A 23,332-nucleotide genomic window follows, 5' to 3' on the forward strand; every position below is an offset into this window, starting at 1 on the left:
TACAATGCGACAGATGGCGCTATATACATAATTAATTTTATATATACACATAGTCAATAGAAAGTAACTTTCTATTGACTATGATATACAGAATTTGCAAGTAGGGCAAGCCTGAACTGAGGCCTCTAAAAGTCTATCTATTTGTTCAGAGCAGGCTAGCCTAAGGCGATGTAAAAAAAAAAGGTTGTTGATCGTCCTCGCCCGACATCGAAAATCGGCCCGCCTCATTTATTTATTTATTTATTTTTTTTATTTTTTTTTTTTAACCGTGAAAATCCGGGCGATAATCCCATTTTTCAACCTCAGATCAGTTGTCGCGATCGCAAAATTCAGAAATTCATCGCGATTATCTGGCCCTCTATCGATAGTATCAATATGCACATGTGCAAGATACGGGTATCTAGCTTGATTTTGGTTATTTTTTTCGCTGGCCTGCTGTACAGCGTGGGTTCTTTTTACACGTGATTTGCGAACAATAGATCTTTATTGATACGTATTTACGCAGCTTAAATGCCTTTTGTGGTACTTTCTATTACCCTGGGAAATCGAAAATGAAAAATAGCATACGCGACTGGCTAGAATCAAAATCCGTTGGATGGAGCCCAGAGAGCTCGAATACGTTAGGAGTTTGTTTTATCAACAGGTTGACAGGTGCCCTATGGTACATTGATAGAAACCATGAAACATTGAAAAATAGAGGATGCCAGATTCCGAACATGTTCAGTCAGTTTTTTGGCTTTAGGTGTCCCGAGAAACAAAAGAAAAGAAAAATTGATTCAACATTTTTGGAACAGGACCAACTCAGAGAGCATAGTACTGCCCTGCTTGACCTATGCATGTCGTCTTACCTCAAAAGAGAGGCATGGTCTGTGATTCGTGCTGATATCCTTTCTCTCTTTTTCAGTTTGACCCAAACAAATCCTATACCAAAGCTGAATTTGGCCAATATTTTCAGTACTATTAGCCAAAAAGCTAAATATTTAATTTTCCCAGCTTAAACCCTGACTATTTGAATTTGATTAATACATTTTGCATTTTTTTGGTTTTGTATTTTTACAGGTTAAAGAAGACAGTGCTAAGTTAAATTTCGCCAACCAGGCTGGTAATGATCACTTTGAAGTGCTACACAGAAGTGGTTATATTTCACCCACCATTGCTGCTCGATACAAAAATATTAACAATGATCTGATGAAAGCTCAGGAGTCTGAACCACTCTGCGTTTATGACTATGCTCCAGCTGATCACCGAAGAAGACATGAATTCATTTCAGAATTAAAAGTACCATATAAGGCAGTGCTATACACACACTCTGGAAGTGGACCAACACATGCCCACTTTTTGTGGAAAACATCTGAATTTCACACCCAAGAAGAATTAATGAATGAGGCATCAAGAATCTCCAAAGACATTGCCAAAGATCTACCCAAGTACCACACAAGGGCAATGCGAAGGGAGTTTGTTCACAGCTTTGGTCAAGTGACAACTTGTAAGGCAGCATTCCTTCGTGAAGCTTATCGTAGACTTACAGGTGACTGTTCAGCGTCTGATTCAACCCAACAAGCTGAGGTGGACAGCCGAATTAACCAGATTTTGGACGAGGAGGACCCAGGTCTCATGTGGGATCTTCAAGGAAACAACACAGGGCGTTCTAAAGAATATGAAGTTTTTTTGCAGCAGTGCAAGGCATATATAAACACCTCGGTTGAAACTGCAGTTGACGAGAGACGTCACGATGATGTAGATAAAGATGTCGTCACCCACCTTGCCACTGCCCTCAGTGTACGTGACCTTCATGAAGAAGTCAGCAAGAACTGCCCAGAAGGAACCCCCGGTTCCATCAATCCAGTGGCTTAGAACAAAATTTTGGCCACGAAAACCAAACGCCAAGACAGCCAGCCGGTACACTGGACAATTAAAAATCAAGTTCATGGTACAAGCACGCCAATTCTGAATGCATCATGCCTCTGCCCTTTTCCGTTATGAGAAGGAGTTTGCTATCAAGTTTCGAGAGCATGTTTCTTTCCTGAGTATGGATGACAAACACACTATAAAGCTAGGTGAACCCGGTTTCCCTGTCGCTGCTGTCGAGCGAGTAAAGTCTGTTCTTGTGGCAATTGGAAAGAAATTTGCAGTTGCGGACCACGATTTTACACGGCTCAGTTTATCACCAAGTGTCACGCTGGCAATTGACATACCAGATACCATTGAAGGTAGCTTTTATCGTGGAAAAGTATGTGTCGTACTCAAAGAAAACACATTCCAGCCATCGTCACCGATCCGCCACATGACAGAACTCAAACAGTTACTGACACGCCTTGGCCCTAAAAAACCGATTGTTATATTATACATGGATGGCGGTCCGAATCATAGACTGACCTATCTGTCAGTACAACTTTCACTTCTGGCTCTCTTTGTAGAGTTTGACTTGGATTACCTCTTGGATCACAAAAACGTGGAAAAAAATTCAATTTGACTTGACTTTTCACGAACTCCGAAACCATTCTGAGAAATACCGGGATGGTGTCCGGCGGGGTATAGATTTTTACTTGATTAATATTTTTAAGTCTTTATACTGAAACTGAATAAAAATGTGAATGAACACTTACCATATATCTAACCATGTTGCATTTTGTGATACTGCAGTTCAGAACCATATACCAATATTTACTATTTTGACCTTCATATTGCTTCATGTCAACATTTTGTCGAATCGTTACACTTTCATGATGCTTTGCTGCTTTTTTATAATAAAAAAAAAAAAAAAGCCTCCCTCCCTCCTGACTTTTTTTTAAAAAAAAGGATGATCAACAATTTTTTTTTTTACATGGCCTAAGTTAAACTAATTTAATAAATTATACTGTACTACTGTATTTTAGGGCCTAATTAATAACAATAATTCTTAATAGTTAAACTATTATAATGTCAATCAAAAAACATTTTAAATGAAAGTTCACAAGTCATTATTTAATTTTTTTTTCTGATAAATAATAATAATAGTACGTGGCCGGCCGGCATCTGTCGCATTGTACGTATTTTTCACACGCACGGAGCGCACGGACGCTGCCATTGAAAAAATATTGCGCAATAATTGGACGCCCGCTGGCCATATTGCGCAATATCCGGGATGCCCGCTGGCCATAAAAAGGTACGCATACTGGCAAAACCTATCCAACCCTGTAGGAATATTCTGTTCCAAAAATGAAATACATGGATGTGCTTTTTCTTTAAAAAATTAAAATATCAATAATAACAGTACACTCCAAATAAATTGTCAGAGAAAATATGAAAATTTATTGCATGTAAATGGCAAGATGAAAAATGAAGTAGAATGCCAAAAGAAACAAATTAATGCTTATAAATCAAACATTTCTGTTAACACCAACATTAAACGTACCTCAATATTTACTTCAACAAGTTTTAAATATTCATACTTGAAAGCTCATTTACAGAATAAAAAAATGGATCCAAGTGAAATTAGTCACTCATTGGCATGCAAAGCAATAAATGATAACTTTATAGAGTTGCCAAAACTAATATCTTCAGCCTTTCTGAAATTGAAAGACGATGATTCACAGTGGTTTGGAGCTTATGGCAAATGTTTTTATTGGTAATTTGACAAATGATAAATGACTAGTGATGGAACTTGTTTCATCAAGTAATTAGGTGATCATTTAGAATAAAATGATCACCTATTGTTATTGTATAAAATCTTTATTATTATTTTTTGGTTTTCCGCAACGAAGTTGCAGGAAAACCTCTTGTGATTGTACGAAATCATCATCATCATCATCATCATCATCTTTTTTTTCATCTTCTTTCTTTCTGTATGATTTTTGTGTAACGCTTTTCTCTAAAACTTGCAAACATAACATTTTTTTAACTATGTTGACATTTTGACATTTATGTAACGTCGTCAAGCGAAGCTTTTCATGATGCTTACAATTGCGCAACGTGACGTACGCGCGATTTAACGATTTTCTCGTATTTAACATAGCTCGACAACCAAATAACATTTCAACTTGAAACTTTGCAAAAGTTTAATTTATATTATGCGCTAACTTTCTGTGGAAAAAAAATTGCGTGTTTTACACAAAGTTACGCGCGCACGCGCATTTAAAATTTCAAAATGCGCAAAATTAATTTATAATCAATTTTCTACGCGTTTCATGTCGTTTTAAGCATGTCAAAAATTCCCACGCGTGCGCACGTAGCATTGAAAACGTATTTTTTTCGCGTAATTTATGTTTTTCCAGCCTTTTCTAGTAATTTTACCAAATTTTAAACAATTTCGACTTAAAGATACGTCATACGAGCACGTCGAATTGGACAATTTGCGCGCGTTTTTTATGAAAAGGTTAAAAAATTTGTTTAAAATATGCCTTTTTTTAAACAGTCGTAATTTCTAAACTAGACGGTCAACTTTTTGTGGATGGCATATTCTGGAAGTAGATGAGTTGTAGATATCGTATCAGGTATTAATATGGCTAACCGGACATTGTGACGTCATCGTATGGCCACGCGAATATAAAATTTAGGATTTTTGTATCTTTCGTCATAGCTTACCACATTGAATAGAGCGCATCTCCACTTATCCGTTTTTCATTTTCACCCCGATTTTGATATTGTCTAGGTCAATCAACTATCTTTCGCAATTTTTTTGACGTCATCATGCCTAAAAATTTAAATCACGTGTGGCATTAATTTCATCTTTACAGTAAATTTTAATCTGTTATAGCTCGTAAGAATAAAATGTGATAATCACAATTAAAACTTTTTCTGGAAGCTATTGGATTGTAGATACGAAACTATGTAAAAATGTTGCCAATCGGATGTTGTGACGTCATCATATGGCCAGTTAAATAAAAAAGGTCGTATTTTCATCTTTTGCGTCATATTTCATTACATTTAAAAGAGCGCGCATCAATATTTCACGTATTCAAATTTCTTCTACACGCTAATACGTTGTTGCTGAGATAATTTCCTTTCGGAAATGCTACCTTCGCGTTTCATTTTAAAACCGTCAACATGTTAAAAATTGCAATAAATATCGGGTCCCGTAATTTCACCTATTCTACACTGTATGTGATATGGATACAGATTATACTGTGTATACTATATATGAATTTAAATAATAAAATTCAGCAATAACAACACATCATTTTCTTCAGTTCAGGTCATAATGCCAACGTGAACACTTCCTTTTGTCCTCAACCTATCCCCTTAATGTTAATGTTGCACCACTTGCGCGGCGGAAAACCAAACTCGTCAAAGTGACGAGTTACATGTCTAGTTTTATTTTTTTTCTTTTTATTGTTTCTGTACACTATTTTGTGTAACAGATATCTCAAAAAGTTTAATGTCAATGATTACCAAAATTTCAGAATATCTTTTAAATGATATAACTTAATCCTAATAAGCTTTCCAGCGTGATCACTCATCCGTGACGTCATTTATACGCCATTTTGTGAAATCACACTATCAAATATATCTCCATAATTCATTATCACATATTAATGAAATTCACTACACGTAAACTTCAGGTCAAGGGTAAAAATATTAGCAAATAAAAAGTTGCGCGTTTCAAGGTCATGCATGTGAAATCGCGCGTTAAAAATTTAGAACGCTCAAAATTAAGTTTTGATCAATTTAGAGCATGAATTAGGCCATTTGCGCGTTTCAAAAAATTACTGTGCAAAAATGCGTTTTTGCGTGCGCGATACTTAAAAAGCGTAAAAAATATGAATTTTTTTTACAAATCTCATTCTACTCACCATCCTTAGTACATTCACCAAATTTGAGTCAGTTCCGACTTAAAATAACGCTATACGAGCACGTTAAAAATGACAAAATGCGCACATTAATTTTACAAAAGTTCTGAAAATGGTGAAAAATAGATCTTTTTTAAAATGAAAATAATTCTTCAGAATGCAAGATGACCCCCGATTTTTTTAACTTATTCTGGAAGCCATTGAGTTGTAGATATGAATTCATGTACACATTTGACGTACAAAATGTTGTGACGTCATCAAATGGCCACTTGAATTTAAAATTAAGTTTTTTTTCTCTTTTGTGTAGATTATCACATTCAACAGAGCGCATCTTGGTTATGTGTGCTCGAATTTCGCACAAATTTCAGTATGTGCTTGCTTAATTAATTATTTTTATCATGAGTTGACACTATTTTCATTTTAGTGACGTCATCACGCGTAAAAACTTGAATAACGTAGGCCGTGTAATTTCACCTTCGCAGTAAATTTGAATATCTTACAGCTCTTCAGAATTGAAGGTTACCTTGATGATTATAATTTATTATGAAAGCTGATGAAATGTAGATATTAATTCATATAAAAATTAAGCCTATCGGATGTTGTGACGTTAACATATGGCCAGTTGAAGTGAAAAAGTAGTTTTTTCATATTTTTAGTCAAAGTTACACACATTTCAAAGAGCGCGCACAGCGCTTCTACGTGCCAAATTTTTTTCCAAATCTTATATTTTTTTGCTCAATTAATTATCTTTCGAAATTGTCATCTTAAAGTTTAGTTTGATAACGTCATCATGCCAAAAAATTAGAACATGTGTGTCCCGTAATTTCACCTATGCTACACTGTATATAGATATACAGTATATACTGTACATATTGTGGCATATAGGCACAACTCAGCACTATAAGCATGTAATAGGATGGCATACATCAACATTTTCCGATCGTATGTTAACGTACGTGCATGTTTAAAAAAAAATAATTTCAGTAAAATGATAAAAATGATCACCTATAATTCGTCAAAGTGACGAATTAAATTCTAGTTGTACTTTATTATCATCATATTAAAAGTTCATCATTTCTCAAGTTACAGTGGATAAAGATAAGTTATGAGGTGGCTGATGTGTCGTCATGCTATCGTGATCGTCATTTGTTTATTGCAGATACTTCCGAAGATATATTCATTTTGACAAGCCCCCTTAGATTCCCTATAACTTTTGTATTTTTCACCTGTTCGAGTTGACGATTAGTAATTTAAACATTCTATTTTCATTCTATTTTGCTGTGATCAACTTGGATTTTGTGTTCATTGAGTGAAACCCACAGTAAAAGGCCGACGAAGTCAAGGCCTATGTTTATTCCTCCAGCGAGACCGTACATGTGCGAACGAACGCCAAAACATTCTTGATTTGACTGGTTGGACGGCCTACGACATTTCTCTTCTTGTGCATGATAAGAAGTGTCCTGGTAAGTAATTATGATCTACATAGATACTTTAATATTAACTGATCATGTATAAATCAGTTTTGTATTGTATACCATGTAAAATGATGAATAAATTTGATATATAATTGTATATTGGGGGGTGCACGCGGTAACTAGCACATCCATAACAAACCGCTACCACGTTCCCTCGATTCATGTTGATGTTGTGCGCATGCGCAGTGGGTACCAAATGCTGTTTTGTTAATTTTTTTTTAAATTTTTTTTTCCATTTCATTTATTTCACTATCATCATCGCAGCCTTAGCTGAATTACAAAGATATTTACATTTTCTCAATATTAAAATTTGTATAAAAGTATAAAACCAATGATAACTAGAATTTAATCCGTCACTTTGACGAATTATAGGTGATCATTTTTATAATTTTATTGACATTAATATTAATAAACATGCACGTATGTTAACATACAATCGGAAAATGTTGATGTATGCCATCCTATTATACGCTTATAGTGCTGAGTTTTGCCTATTTATATGCCATATGCATTATGTACAGTATATACTGTACATCTATATACAGTGTAGCATTGGTGAAATTACGGACACACATCATGATCTAACTTTTTGGTACTGATGACATTATGAAAATAAACTTGTGGATACCAATATCGAAAGATAATGAATTGAGCAATAAAATATAACAATTGGAAGAAAATTTGGCACGTAGAAGCGCGGTGAGCGCCCTTTGAAATTTGTATAACTTTGACGAAAGAGATGAAAAAACTACTTTTTTGCTTCAACTGGCCATATGATAACTTCATAACATTCGATAGGCTTAATTTGTATATGCATTCATATCTACATTTCACCAGCTCTCATAATAAGTTATAAACATCAAGGTCAACTTTAATTCAGAAGAGCTGTAAGGAATTCAACTATACGTTGTAGGTGAAATTACGTAACCACCGTTATTCAAATTTTAAGACGTGATGACGTCATCGAAATGAAAATATTGGCAACTCATGAGTAACATAATTGGTTGAGGTAGAATATATTTAAAATAAAAAAAAAATCGAGCACAGATAAGCGAGTTACGCTCTGTTGAATATGGTGGTCTATGACAAAATGGGAAAAAACCCTATTTTAAAAATTCATGTGGCCAAATGATGACGTCATACCATTTTGTATGTCTAATGGGTATATACATTTATATCTACAACTCATTAACTTCCATAATAAGTTTAAAAAAATGGGGGTCATCTTCCATTCTGAAGAGTTATATTCATTTTAAAAAGGCCTTATTTTTTACCATTTTTAGCACTTTTGTACAATTAATGTGCGCATTTTGTCATTTTGAACGTGCTCGTATAGCGTTATTTTAAGTCGGAATGGACTCAAATTTAGTGAATGTACTAAGTAAGATGACTAGGATACAATTTGTAAAAAAAATTGGTATTTTTTAAGCTTTCTATGTACGCACGCGCAAAAACACGTTTTTGCGCAGTAATTTTTAAAAACATGCAAATGGCCTAATTTATGCTCTAAATTGATCAAAACGTAATTTTGAGCTTTTTAAATTTTTAACGCGCGATTTCACGCGAATGACCTTGAAACGCGCAAGTTTTTATTTGCTAATATTTTTACCTTTACCTGAAGTTTACGTGTAGTAAATTTCATTAATATGTGATAATGAATTATGGAAATATTATTCATAATGTGATTTCACAAAATGGCGTATAAATGACGTCACGGATGAGTGATCACGCTGAAAAGCTTATTATGACTAAGTTACAGTATTTGAAAGACATTGTGAAATTTTGGTAATCATTGACATTTAACTTTTTGAGATATTTGTTACACAAAAAGTGTACAGAAAGAATAAAAAAAAAAAAAAAAAAAATAAAGATTTCATACAATAACAATAGGTGATCATTTTATTCTAAATGATCACCTAATTACAATAACAATAGGTGATCATTTTATTCTAAATGATCACCTAATTATATATAAAAAAGGAGGCAATTTACACAAGAAATACTATACAGGAACATTCAAAAAGTTTAGCTTAAAATATTAAAATAGAAAAAAAACACCTAAAAGGACCAATAAGAATCGCATAGCTGTACTGGGTGATATATAATGATTATTCATTTAGAAGCGAGATAAGGTATGGTATTGCACTTTTTCTATATCTTTCAACTCTGCATTTGGGTTGTTGATACTTTACACGTCTTAGTTTCATGTTACTTACATTCTTCACTGGAAACCATTTTCCAAAATGAATACTTTTTGAACACTTCAGAGCAAACTTATAGCATAGATTACGCCTTCTATCAGATAAAGTGTCTAAAGAAAGATCATTGAGTGCTTGGTCATAACATATGTAGTCATTACACAATATTATTCTGCAAGCCCTTTTTTGGACAGATTCTATCATATCACTTTGTTTCTTAGTGAGACTAGAATGCCATACTGGGACAGCATATTCAACACTTGGTCTTATGTAACTCTTAAATACATCTACAAGATTAAATTTCGGAAGATTGAACTTTCTTAATCTACACAATATATGCAGACGTCTGCTGGCTTTGGATACAATTTCTTTAACATTACGGTCCCATTTGAGGTTAGCTTGTATCCATAAACCTAGTAACTTAGTTTCATTAACGATTTCAATTGTAGCATTACCAATCAAAAGGGGTTCATGTTCATATTGATTTCTTTGAAAGTTAAAATACATAGTTTTACATTTAGTTGGGTTAAGTTTTAGTTTGTTTTCATTAGACCATACATTCAGTAAAGCAACATCATTCTGAATTGAGGAAATTTCATCCTTTTTTACTATCTGTCCTATGCACAAATCATCTACATATTTCCAAGTTTTACATGGCGAGTCTTGCATGGCATCATTAATTAGAGCAAGAAAGATCATAGGCCCAAGGAGCGTGCCTTGAGGGACGCCACATGTTAGATTAACACTCATTGATAATGTGGATTTATAGCGTACTTGTTGGGTTCTGTTTGACAAAAAGCTAATTAACCATGGTACAATTTCAGGTCTACAGCCAAGTGTTACTAATAATAGAATAATAATAGAATATCCTCTACACTAATAAGTGGTTGGGGTTTAGTTTTATTAGCTATCATCTGCACGCCTTGGTGCCATTTATGGGGATTAGTGGCTTTTAAGTTTAATAAACGTTCATTGTAAAAGTTCATTTTGTCTTTCTTGATCACTTTTTGTACCATATTCCTATAGAATTTCCATTCCAGCGATTTACCATGATTAGTAAAAGCGAGTTGACGTTTCATTATAAGATCCTTTGCTTGTTGCGAAATCCATGGCTTATCAGTTGGATGTATCTTAATGGATTTAACCGGGAAGAAAGTGTTCATAGCAGAAGTCAATGACAAATAAAATGATTGCGTTTTCTGTTCAGTAGTACTCGCGTTAATAACCTCGTTCCAGTCATGGGTAGTTATCCAACGGCCAAATTCTTCAACACTTTTCGCTTTCATTGGTCTGATTACATGATTTTCGATTTTGTTTGAGTATTAGCCTCTGCTACCAGCTGAAGAAGATGAATCAAGTCAGGATTTGAAAAAAGAAGCTATGAAGGATATTCATTCAAAAAAAGATTGGAGTTTAGAAGATACAAAAGACTATCTTGATGATACATATCCTACTGTACGGCTTCTTATAAATGATGGCACTAACTTCATTGCAAATTTAAAGCAGGAGTGGCCATTTCTGTTTGAGAAGATTGGATTACTCCATCATTTCAAAAGATTAGTGGGTATTGAAAAAATTGACACTTTTACAGAAGCACGGACTTCAAAATTACCATAGTATTACAGTTCATGAATGCAAAACAAAGTACAAATAAAGCACTCAGGAAAATCTTGAAGGAAATAGTGGAAGCAAAGCGTGATGGTACCAACAGCCCTGGTGTTCTTGGCCTTTTGATGGTATTGGCAACATTTTTCGGGGAGGAAACAAATTAATTAATAATTGTTAAAGAAGTATGTTATAATAATTCTATTTAAGGTCTATTTATATATTTATTTGCCTCCGCCAAGGAGGTATATGGATCGCGTGTGTTTGTTTGTTAGCAGGATTACTCAAAAAGTAAACTTAAATTGCATTTTCTCGAGAACTAATTGTTCAAGAGGCAAGAATTATAATTTGTGGTTTGTAATTTTAAAACATAATTAGACTTAATGTAAATGTTTTTTGATGCGAGTAGTTTAAAAAACCTATTTCTTTTCAAATTCACTCGTTTGTTTTTCGCGTTGCTGTTCTATTGTTAGTCAGCTGAAGCTATTGTTAGTTGAAAGGCTGGTTACATAATCATTACACCAAACTCGCATACACATGCTTCTATATATAAATTATGGTTAATTCTGACATAGGCGAGCACAATGCAAAAACTTCGGTACAAATCTCCGCCTTGGGTACCTACCTTATCTATCTCAGATGTACCGCGAAACGTAGATTTGATAACATTAATGTGCAGTTCGACGCTATTTTTCCATATTTCTATCTTAGCAAGATATTATAAAGAGTTTTTTAACAACAACAGTAGATTTTCTACTCAATTTCAATTCTTGGCGGTCAAGTTATTTCCGGGTTTATGATAAGTTCACCTTGCAGCAACTTGGTTTCAACTATTTTCTCTCTTTTATACACAAGGGAGCAGTTAAAATAATAGATTTGACCCTAAAGGTGACTGGAAACAGGCACTTTCCATCAATCAATACAGTGTCAAATTAAATATACGCCATAAAGAATTGGAATATATTGTGGGGAATAGTATTATAAAATTACATAGGATTAGGGAGATTTGATGATAAGACATTAATCGAGTGAAATCCCGATAGCTGAGTTTTATTAAGTAAGCTGGCAGGAATAACTGTAGGCTATCTGTGTCCTGTTAGGACCGAGATGTCTGCCCATGTTGCAAGCCGTAATGTCTTCTTTCTTGGGCCGAAATGGCCCACTCTGTCACGGCAGTTAGTTTCAAAAGATGTTTAAATTAAATAATGTATTAATACTTATTAGGATGATATTTATTTGAATAAACGCCTCTCCAATAAAACATCACTTTGAATAATAATAATCACCACCCCCCCCCCCCCCCCCTAACCCAACTATCTAATAAACGTCCATCCCATCCACATTTATAATAACACAATTATACTATTTGTAGTAGAATTCATCGCACTGTTATCTACAATTTACCAAGCATTTGTTATTCTTTTTTACCACTTTTCATATCTATTAGATAGAGGATTTCATTTGATTATAAATGTTACCATATTATTAAAACTAAAAAATTTAACATACAGTATATCCCTCGAATAAGCCCCTCCCTCGAGTCAAATGAACTCCGCCTCCCCACCTCCGCCCTATAAGGGCCCTACCAAATAATAAAGACTATACTTTAAAATGTTATTAATCATCTAAGACACTGTGAAACAGAATAGTTTAGTTTTACGAATGTCAAGCATTTTCAATAATGGTAACCGACAGAAAACGTAAAAGAAGAACATTATCATTCCGAGAACCATCGTCTACACTTCCTAGAGGGGGAGCGAGCGAAGCGAGCTCACCCTCTAGTGTAGTGAAATTAGCCTAAATCACACACAGCATTAAGACACACACAATTTTTCCGGAGACTAAATATGTAGAAGAATTTTACAGTAGGCGGAGGTATGCACTCTAGGAGTGGCTTTCTAGTTATTATTGTTATTGCTTTTACAAAATACACAATTGTATTTATTGTCTACCATTTCACTGTAATTATAATTTGGATTGCAATTTACTTCTGCACACCTACATTTGAAGATGTTGAGCCATGTGCTGTTTGTAGAACAGACAAGTTTAGAAGCCGATATTGACACTGAAGTTCTTCCAATCATAGCAGTATAATAGCCCTTGGTAAGTAATAATGCAATCAAAATAGCTTTGGAAAAGTTTTTTTTTTTTATGTTATTGCATTTACTATGTTTGTCATGAAATGTTATATATTCCATAAACACATTAGTTCTCAGAAAACAATTTCCATCTTTTAAAATGTTTATTTCAATATTCAATTCAATTATCTATTTTGTCAAGCACTTTGGCTCGAAAATTGTCTTGCATGGGTAAAATACAGACAGTATGACCAATAGGATAAAATACAAAATGCAATAAATACTAAAATCTCAGAAAAAGGTAGTAGTGCGATGTTTGGAAATTGAGATTTCGAAAAAAATAGAGGGCGTAATCAGCGGCTCCCGTAGCAACGTACTTGTAGCTCGTACGCGCACGTTCGACACGAGCCGCGGGGAGTTTAAAACTTCGGAAAACTTCGGTAAATGTTAAAATTTACTACGATAACTTAATAAAAGTAAGAATTTTTTTATTGAATTTTATAAATAATAAAACAATCTACTAGGAAATAAAGTTTCAAAACGTTTCGTTTATCGAAAGGTTAAATAGGTCCGATATTAGTCAGACCTCCAATTCTCTAGGTACATTGCTTTAAAACAGTTCCAAATATTTGTTAGATACATAAATTATCGATTTATTAAATAATAAAAGTTTTTATGAAAAATTCACATTTTCTATTTTGTTGATAAATATTCATTTTAAATGTTTGTCTTTGTTTAAAAACCGGCTTAATTTTAGTTTTTTTTTTATGTAGGTGATAACAAGACCAATTATGGAGGACCACTTAGCCAATATTCAATTACTATGTAGGTTATGTGGTGAAAGAATTAGACCTTACAAATCAAATAATGGGAAAATTGAATACAGAAAATCAAAAATTAAAGAAAATCAAAACAAGATAACCGGCCTGGATGTTTCCCTCGATGTTGAAGGGGTACACCCTCCATATATGTGTAGATTCTGCTAAAAAAAAATCGACAACAATACACCATTGGGAAGAGTGGCGAAGTGGGTACCACACAAACGAACATCGTGTGAAGCGTTTTGAGGACCAAAAAAAGGGAGGAAGACCCCCCAAAAAGAAGCGTGGCCTCGGTTCTTCCATTTACATACAGACATTGCGCCATAAACAAAACATCACAAAACATTTCAGTAACTTACATCCACCCATTCTCACCCCAGTACCATCATCATTTGTGTCAAGTAATTCTATGAATTCTTTTAAATGCAATATTTGTAAACTTCTTTGTCAGTGTCCTGTTGTCCCTCCATGTCAACACATTACATGTAAGACCTGTGTTCAGCCTCTTTATGAGGATACTGACACAGTTCAGTGTTGTGTTTGTAACATTCCTGTCCATTTTTCATCTATTACTGCTGTACAACTAATATTTGCTCAATGTTATCTGTCTTTAAATGTGACTTGTAAATGTTGTCGAACTGTAGTTGAATGTAAAGATGCGTCTACCCATGTTTGTGTTTCTGACCATGATTACTTGGCTTCACCTACATGTTCTACTTCACCACATATCATGCCAACACCAACAGACTTACACAACAATAACTTAATCCAAGGCATTTTGCACCATCCACCAAACCAACCAGTTACACAACTCATGGAAGAACTGGGTCACCATATTATAAAAGCCAAGATAGAAAGCTCAAAGAAACGCACGGCAGACTTCACATTTAAAGGAAAGGTAATTTATTACAGTAAACAGTAGCTTAAAATGTGTCAACATTAAAGAATTGCCTATTAGAGTTATTAGAATCAAGTAAGTCTATATAAAAAATTACATAATTAAAATAAAACATAATGAACAATATTAGTGTATGAACAAAGTGTTAAAAGAAACTATAAAAAGATCAATCAAAACAATTATTATATTTTATTTAAGACACTACAAACTATTATAATACCGAAGGCCAGAGTTGATTCATCACTTGCTGGTCAGAGGACAGTACGAAATCGTACAAAATTAGTTGAGGTAGTACGAGATGTGGTCAGTGGTGGTGAGTCAATGTTTCAAATGACGGATGAAGTCAGAAGACTGCCAGAAGAGCTAAAGCAACTTCTCCGCAAGCCTATAAAACTACCAACAGGCGACTTGCTTTCATTGAAGACGAACCTCGGTCTTACATGGACCCGAAATCGTGAATTAAAGCGGTCAGTACGAGCAACACATCAAACTAAAATAAACCAAAACAAAAATGTAACATCAATAAAATGTTAAGTACCTTTATTTTATCCTATAGATGGCTTACAAAATATGGCATTCAAACTGAATGTGAGGCCAAAATGAGGACCCAACAAGACACAATCATCAGCAACAACATCAATTCAGAGTATCTACCAATGATTCACAAGGATGAATCAGGAGATCAAGTAGTTTTAAAACCCTGAAGACTTTGGAAATTGACAATGCCAAGTATATAGCCGATGGAGAGCGCATAACCAGAGCAAAGCTTTTCAATAACGTTATTTCGAAGCCACTATTTGCAGTACCCATTACACAAGTAAGCAAATGCCTTATTGAAAGAATATCTACCTAAATTTGATTTTTATTCTGTTCTTTTATGTTCTTATTGTTTTACACCTGATTCAAAAACTAATTGATATTTTTTCTTTACAGATTTGCCCCCCCCGGTCTTCACATAAGCCTTGGGCTTTTCCTGAAGCATTACAACAGCCTCGAAGCAGCATGCCAACTTTTAGATTTTAAAATAGGCAGCTTAATTGCTTTAAATTCCATTGAAGACTTGCATGCAACCCCCCAGTTTACCAAACATGTGGGGGTGCTTCGAGATATTCAGGAAAAGACCCTTAAGGCTGATGAGCTGGCCCATGAAATTGAAGCACTGAAGGACTATTTGAATGTTTTCCTAATTCTTGGTGAGGATGCCAATCAGTTGACACCATTATTCAATGAGATTCATCAGAAAACTGAACAGGAACAACAATTGGTATGTATTGTTAGTATGATTACTTACAAGTTTTAATGAACATAGCATCAACTAAAAACACTTATTGGTAGAAATATATTTATAACTTAGAGAGAATCTGCTTAAGAGGCATCTAAAAGTTTGAAGTTGCCCAAGAATGGACCTGTGACAACCTCGATTGAAAATACGCTACAGTCCATAAAAGTGAAGAGGCAGGCCTACCATGGACGCTCTTTTGTTGGAAACCACGTCCACAAATGCGTGAAGGTATGACACATGTGTTGGAATCTTACTTTACATTGATTCATTAAAGTCGCAAAAGAAAATTAGAATAATTACTTACTATTATTGTATTTATATATTTCAGCCAGAGAACATCAAGAAAATTATGAGCCAAATAGAGGCAACAGCAGTAGAACTATGCCCAGCAATAACTGAAGATGTTTATGCTTTAACGTTAAAATATGGCAGCCTCTTCACCAAATTTGGTCAATGCCACAGATCATATAACTTGGCTTCCTTCTTTACGGAAGATATGGTTTCAGTTCTAGGTAAGAAGTGTCAACAAAATTAAAGTAAAAAATTACCTTTCAGATGTTAAAAATTTAAAAAAAATTAATGTTATAAAATGTTATTATTTTTAACAGAAAACAACATTAAAGACTACATAAAATACTTTAGAGAGAATTTTCAAGAAACCGAACCCCCCAAAATGCACATATTGGAACACCATGTGTGTGAATGGATCCGAATGTGGGGGTTCGGTTTAGGCTTTCATGGCGAGCAGGGGGGTGAAAGTGCACATTCCCAGCTCAACACGATCAAGAGAGATATCAGGGGCATACCAGATGATTTGAAAGTGTTAGAAAGTGTTATCAAGCAACATTGGGTGAAAACATCGCCACAGATGCTAGCAGCAAAACCGGAAAAAAAAAAAAGAAGCTTCAAAGATGCCTGATCAGTTAATTCATTCTTTGTACTGTAATTTTTCTCAGTAGTATACCTGCCAACTTTTTCAGTGGCCAATGTGTGAGGCATTCAAATAAAATTATATATAGTGCCCTCTATGCTATTTTAACTCAAAACAATCGCAAAATATGCTCTCCATATTTAACTTTTTGGCGTATTATAAATCAGCCCTCATGCGCGACAATCACATTGCGCGTGATATTTGGCAGGTATACAGTAATTGATAGTTTTAAAATAGTTTTATTGTTAAATACATGACACTAAAATAAAATATTGAAACTAGTGTTTAGAACTGTATGTCTAGACTCTACATTCAATTTACCCACTTTTGTTGGCAATGTATATTTGTTGAGTTGAATTCTTCTTTCCAAAACCCCAACACACATGGTGTGGGGCCACAGAACATGGACGGTTTGGTTTGCGGCCACACTGCATAAATGGCTGTAACGTATTGTGATGTAACCACTATCCAATCACCAAGTACAAAACAACGACTAACTTTCCTAATGATGAAAGGAATAATAAATATAATAAAATAAATAAGCGATTGCAGAAACTCCAGTTTGTACATCAATATTTTAGTTTATTAATAAAATGTGTGTAGGCTACTATATAGTATTATTTATCATCAGACAGACAGTGCAGTGAGTGGCGCTAATAATATTAAAATTTCCTACAGTAGTCTTCTTAGACCTTTTTTTCAAAGCTAATTTAAAGTACATATTATATTTATAGTACTGTATATATATAAAATACTAGGCCTAGCTTTTGATATTCACAATAGGCCTATTTTCTAATATTCACCGGTTATCTATTAAAATGACTGTTGCCCCATCCATGGATAGAGGTCTACACATTTCGTGGATAAGGTCAACACACGTGCGTCCATCCCATGTCTATAGCACATGCTCTCAAATGTCGCACATGTTCCTTTCTTAAGATTCCTACACTACATTTCTGAATAGGCTAGCTATTAACAAAGTACAGTAATTGGACTAGGCTATATAATATAATATTAAAACAATTTAGAATTCATAATTTTGTGACTTTCAGGAAAGATAAAGCCAGTATATATTAAACAAACTCAAAATTACACATCGAAAACCACACTTACCTCTCGCCAAGATTATGGCTCGCACGCTATTAAGCCGGTCGCAAGACACATTGTTTATGATAAAGGAATAGGTTATGAATATTCATGAGAGTCTCGCTTCAATTCAAAAACTTTTATTTTTAAATTATCAAATTAACAATATAGGTATACATTTTACGTTTTAAAATCATAAAAATATATGACGTCATCAAACATTTATATTATACAAAGTTAGTTTATAATATCTTCAATTTTAATGGTATTTTTATGTGGCATAAATATATTTTTAATTTCAAACTGCCAAATCGACCAAACCGTTTTACATTCGTTGCTATGATTGGTTTAAAATAGTGGCAAGATGTAAACAAGATTCACGATTTAAAATACAAATTGAGGGCGCTATGTAACTGTCCCGAGATACGTGCATGCGCTATGCACTTTTTCCTAATCAAGACGTACGTGAACAATATATGCAAAACTTTGGTAATATGTATGTTGAGCTAGCATTAATATGTATATTGAGCTAGCATTAATGTTAAAATACTGTTAAATTTCCAGAAAAGTTCTTTGTCACAGCTGCTTTCTTTCTTTTTAATATAGGTACATCAGCACTGACCTCAACTTCTTTCATGCTAGTTGTTGACTGAGAAATAGTAAATTGCAACATCCACTCCCCATTAGAGGCATTATGCATGTTGTTTGCATCCATTTTTAACATTGAATATGGAGATAAGAACATTGCAACTTTAAAGTTTGTGCAATGGTAAGTATTATTATTTAAATGGTATTTAAGATTCATGTTAATTAAATGTTGCTTTTTCCGATTCTCCTGGGGTATGAGAAATAAAAAACTCTCTACTTTTGTTTAATCAACAATGTTGTCCCTTGTAATCACTAAGAATTATCTGAAGTCCCATATCAAAATATAATGTAAGAATAATTTGTCATGCCTGCTTGTATTTTATTTTTTTTTTAGCTGTTTGGTTCGCATTAACCCTACTGGGTCCAAAACAAAGAAAACCTCAAGATGTAGTGTTAATCCAAAAGTAGTTTCTCTCATCAATGGGCTGAAAGATTTTGAATCTGATTGGAGCCAGTAAGAAAGTTTTTGGAAAGTAACACTAAATGGAAATTTGTTGGTAGATACCCTGATGTGTTTTTTAAAATTGATGTTTTTTTTTAATTGTGCTTTAAAAGAGATGTAAAAGAGATTTAATAGTGCCACTGTGCAGTGCTAGATAGGTAAATTAAAATACCCAGATGATCATTAAATAATTTCTTACTAATAAATATGTTGTACTAAAATAATTGTCACCAAATAATTTATTACAGACAATAATTATAATCACCTGTAAATTAAACAATATTGTATTTGTTTTTACTCATGTCCACTTGAATGATGTCCATAGAATTTCATAGAGCATAAACAAAAAGATGTGTAGAGATGAGGTATTATTATTATTATTAATATTATTATTTAATATTATTTTTATTAAATATTATTATTATTATTATTATTATTATTATATTATTATCATTATTATTAATACACAAAATGTTACCACGATATCGTAATATTGGCCTATACACTAAATTAATTAATTAAAATGCATTATTTTGTAACATTCAGACCACTGGGTTGTAGTTTATTGTAATTTTATTGGAATGTGTATTATTTATAACCTTCAGAATAGTAATGTAGTGAAGAGAAAGACATCAACTGAGGACGAGGTTAGTAGCTATATTACATGCACTACGGTGTATCAGCCTAACATTGTGTTAGTATATACAAACGTTTTATTAACGGTACCTTCATCATATACACTGCGGCGTCGGATGAGAGATATGCGCGGAGGTGCGCTTGCCTAGCCTACAGTACATGAAAAATGTGTGAAATATTTAACTCTCTCTAGAATTCATTTACAGTTAAATTTAAACTGTCAAAAAAAACTATATTCCGGAGAATGGTACATTCCATGCATAGGGGTTTTTATATATTGAATTTATGAAATATTAAATTCTGACTTTAATTCACCAAACTTAAATCAGCACCCAACTGGAGACTTATATATAACCGGTAAAATTCTTATCTTTGCAATCTTGGTTCTCCATTTTTACCATACAGGTGAGGTAAAACGATGTATATAGAGGAGTTTTAATCCACAGTTATGGTTGCAGTTATAAATAAATAATGTATATATGTAATGTAAAATAATAATGTTAATCTTCTAATTATGTCGTTGAATAAATAGTTCAAGTTTGAGTTACACGATTGTTGTTCCTTAATTCATAGTCTGTATTTCTGTCTGTAATTCGAGCTCCCAGTAAAAATAACATGGTGTCAGAAATTTGTTTATGAAACTTGGATAGGCCTGACGGCGACGGAAAATCGTGAGTACAGTATTGCCGAATTAACAGGGATACAGCCACCAATGATCGAGTGGACCTCAGCTAACTTACCAGAAGCGCTGAGAAAATTCAAGCTTACAGCTCAGCTAATATTTAATGGACCTCTCAAAGAAAAGAGTGTCAATGTCAAATGTTACTATCTGCTCCCATGGATAGGTGAAACAGGTAGAGACATAAAAGATAGCTGGGACCTCACAGAAGAGAAAAATATAAGCTTGGATAAGCACTGGGAGAAACTAACTATGTAAAATTAAAGTCTAATTTTGGAGTGTCAAGATTTAGATTATGGGCACTGAAGCAAGACGAAGGTGAGACAATCGACTCATTTTACACAAGAGCAAAAATAATTGTGGTTACACAGATAAAGAAGAACAGCTAATAGATACAATCATAGCTGGTGTACGCGACAATAATATAAGACGAAAACTAATCGCAAAAGAGAATCAAATAGCGCTCAGTGACGCACTGAAATTAATCCGTACGTACGAAGGTACACAGAAACAGATGACGGAAATACAGGACAGCACTGCGCATGTTCAGTCGATAAAGACCAAAACAAAGACCTAGACAAATAAAAGAGGTAACAGATGAAACAGATTCATTTGCAGTAGACTCCATTGAAAATGGGTCAGACACACAGGTACATGCGACACTGCTAATGAACAAGAAAACTGTGAAATGTAAAATTGACAGCGGAGCAGAGGTGAATGTAATGCCACTACGAGTATACAAAGAAATATTTTCCAAGAAAATCAAAGACGGAAACCCAATAGACCTAATATAACGAAAACATAGTGATATTAGAAATAGATGATACCGCCACCTAGCGGCAGAGGGAGATGATAGAATGCGGAGTAATGTTACTTAGATGAATTACCCTCTCAAATAAGTCTCTTTTGTTCGAATTACAGATGTAAGTAATTAAAACATTAGATTAGTTGTTAATTAGATAGTTATAGTATACGTTGATTGCCTTGATTTACACTTATTATATGTTTAGTTTTGTTTAGGCTCTGTTTTAGTTTACCTGGACGTGGTTGACGATTCCGGCATGGTCATGTGCGAATCACCGGCGTGATTATCGTGTTGAGCACTTTCACATTTATGTTAAACATGATTAATTAAAATGATCATTATATTAGGCTTTTGAATAATTACATGAATCAAGAATAATGAGATATAGATAAATAATGTGTAATTAATTGATTATGTCCGGAGACATACTGGTAGCTAGTTATTTAATTTACATGTAAACCATATTGTATTAACAGTTAATGTTATTTCTGTCCATCACGCTTGAATGAGCATGGACAAGTTCAGACAAATCTAGCGAAGTTGCTACGTCTCGCCAAACCTTGGTGGCGCTAGACATGTAGAAGTGATTTTGACGATATTAGTTCTAGAGTTCATAATTTCTAGATATATAAATTGGTGTTGGTTTTTCTATATTATTCTATTCATTGTTTGTTTCTAAATATAGGAATTGGATGTGTTATAGATCAATATAGTAGTTAGTAGTGGGCTGTCAGAAACCATTGCTTAATTTGTATAATTTTACCTGAATTATTTAATTTGTTGATTGATGAACCAAAGTAACGGGAAACTGAAGTTGGAAATTAAAAAGTTTAGAAATGGTTATCAAAGTGTGGGTTTTATTTATGCTCTCCCAACAATATTCGTTATTTATTACATGTGATTTTTCAGTCGGTCACACTAACAGCCTATTGGTAACAACAAAGTGTATGGAGCGACAAATATCACTTGTACTCATGGTACAATGACCAAGAAATTGAAGTTCCATGTTACAGAAGACAATGTTAAGTCTGCGAGCCTGTCTAGACTTCAACCTTATCACACTGAACTGTTTAGCAAGCTGTAAATGTCCAGCAGAACAATGCGATATCACTGAAGTGATTCACCAAAAGGCATACTAACCAAACAGTATCCAGACTGTTTCGAAGGCGTAGGGAAATTCCCTGGAAATTACGAAATTGAGCTAAAAGATGGAGGAAATTGGTTTTAAGATGAAATTCAAATGACATCATCATCTTTAATATGAAGTTGTTGTAACAATTTCCTTATATGGAATATCAAACAAGTGTCTCTGACAACTTAGTTATGAGCAGTCTCCTAGGTACAATTACTAAAAGCCTGGTTACTGAACTTTAGTCTGGTCTACAACCAATATAATATAATATACATAATATAGTATAATACTTTAGTAATTGTCGGCGCAACGGTAAAATAAAACAACTACTAAATGTATACAGTACTATGCAATTTATTCCAAGTGAATCAAGTGAGGATTCTCAATAAATAGATAAAATATACAATATACAATGCAATGCAATAAACGGTGTAGCTAAGATGCTGGTTGAGAAAAGAGTGTGTTAATAATGTGATCAGTGCATGGTAATATTGGGCTTGGCCCATCTTATCTGACCAATTAGGATTAAGAGAATTAATGTGGTTTTCTGTTAGAGTCATTAACATTCTTAAAATCCATTAGCTAGAAAAGTGAAGGTAACAGGAAGGTAACCTGTCAATGTGAGGTTAAATAAAGAGATATATAGAGGATGTATAAATAATCAAATTAAAAGTAAATGTTGAATTGTTTAAAAGCTATGTGGTAGGTCTGCTACAATACTATAGTAAAGTAATGATACAGATAACAGTATTGGAATATCAAACTTGATGATGTCTCTGAAACACTGACAACATTTAACACCCCATATGGACGTTATTGTTTTAAGCGCTTACCCTTCGGGTTAATAT

At 33.8% G+C, this 23,332-nt stretch overlaps 1 protein-coding gene across 1 annotated transcript; it reads left to right on the forward strand.

Moving 5' to 3' along the window:
* Positions 1-13,494: 13,494 nt before the first annotated feature.
* LOC144852922 (uncharacterized) lies at positions 13,495-17,044 on the forward strand. Its single transcript, XM_078710979.1, has 9 exons — positions 13,495-14,105; positions 14,326-14,843; positions 15,042-15,310; positions 15,400-15,514; positions 15,547-15,661; positions 15,779-16,107; positions 16,216-16,353; positions 16,454-16,637; positions 16,734-17,044. Exons 1-9 carry the CDS (start codon positions 13,916-13,918, stop codon positions 17,042-17,044), a joined length of 2,169 nt encoding a protein of 722 aa, XP_078567105.1. The 5' UTR covers positions 13,495-13,915.
* The last annotated feature ends 6,288 nt before the right edge of the window (positions 17,045-23,332 follow it).

This window comes from Antedon bifida, chromosome 9 (assembly GCF_963402885.1).
Source record: "Antedon bifida chromosome 9, ecAntBifi1.1, whole genome shotgun sequence".
NCBI lineage: Eukaryota > Metazoa > Echinodermata > Crinoidea > Comatulida > Antedonidae > Antedon > Antedon bifida.

Coding starts and splice junctions, on each gene's coding strand:
- LOC144852922 (XM_078710979.1), top strand. CDS start 13,916: ATGGAGGACCACTTAGCCAATATTCAATTACTATGTAGGTTATGTGGT. Junction 14,106..14,325: donor TCCATATATGTGTAGATTCT/GCTAAAAAAAAA, acceptor TTCTCACCCCAG/TACCATCATCATTTGTGTCA. Junction 15,662..15,778: donor TGCAGTACCCATTACACAAG/TAAGCAAATGCC, acceptor TTCTTTACAGAT/TTGCCCCCCCCGGTCTTCAC.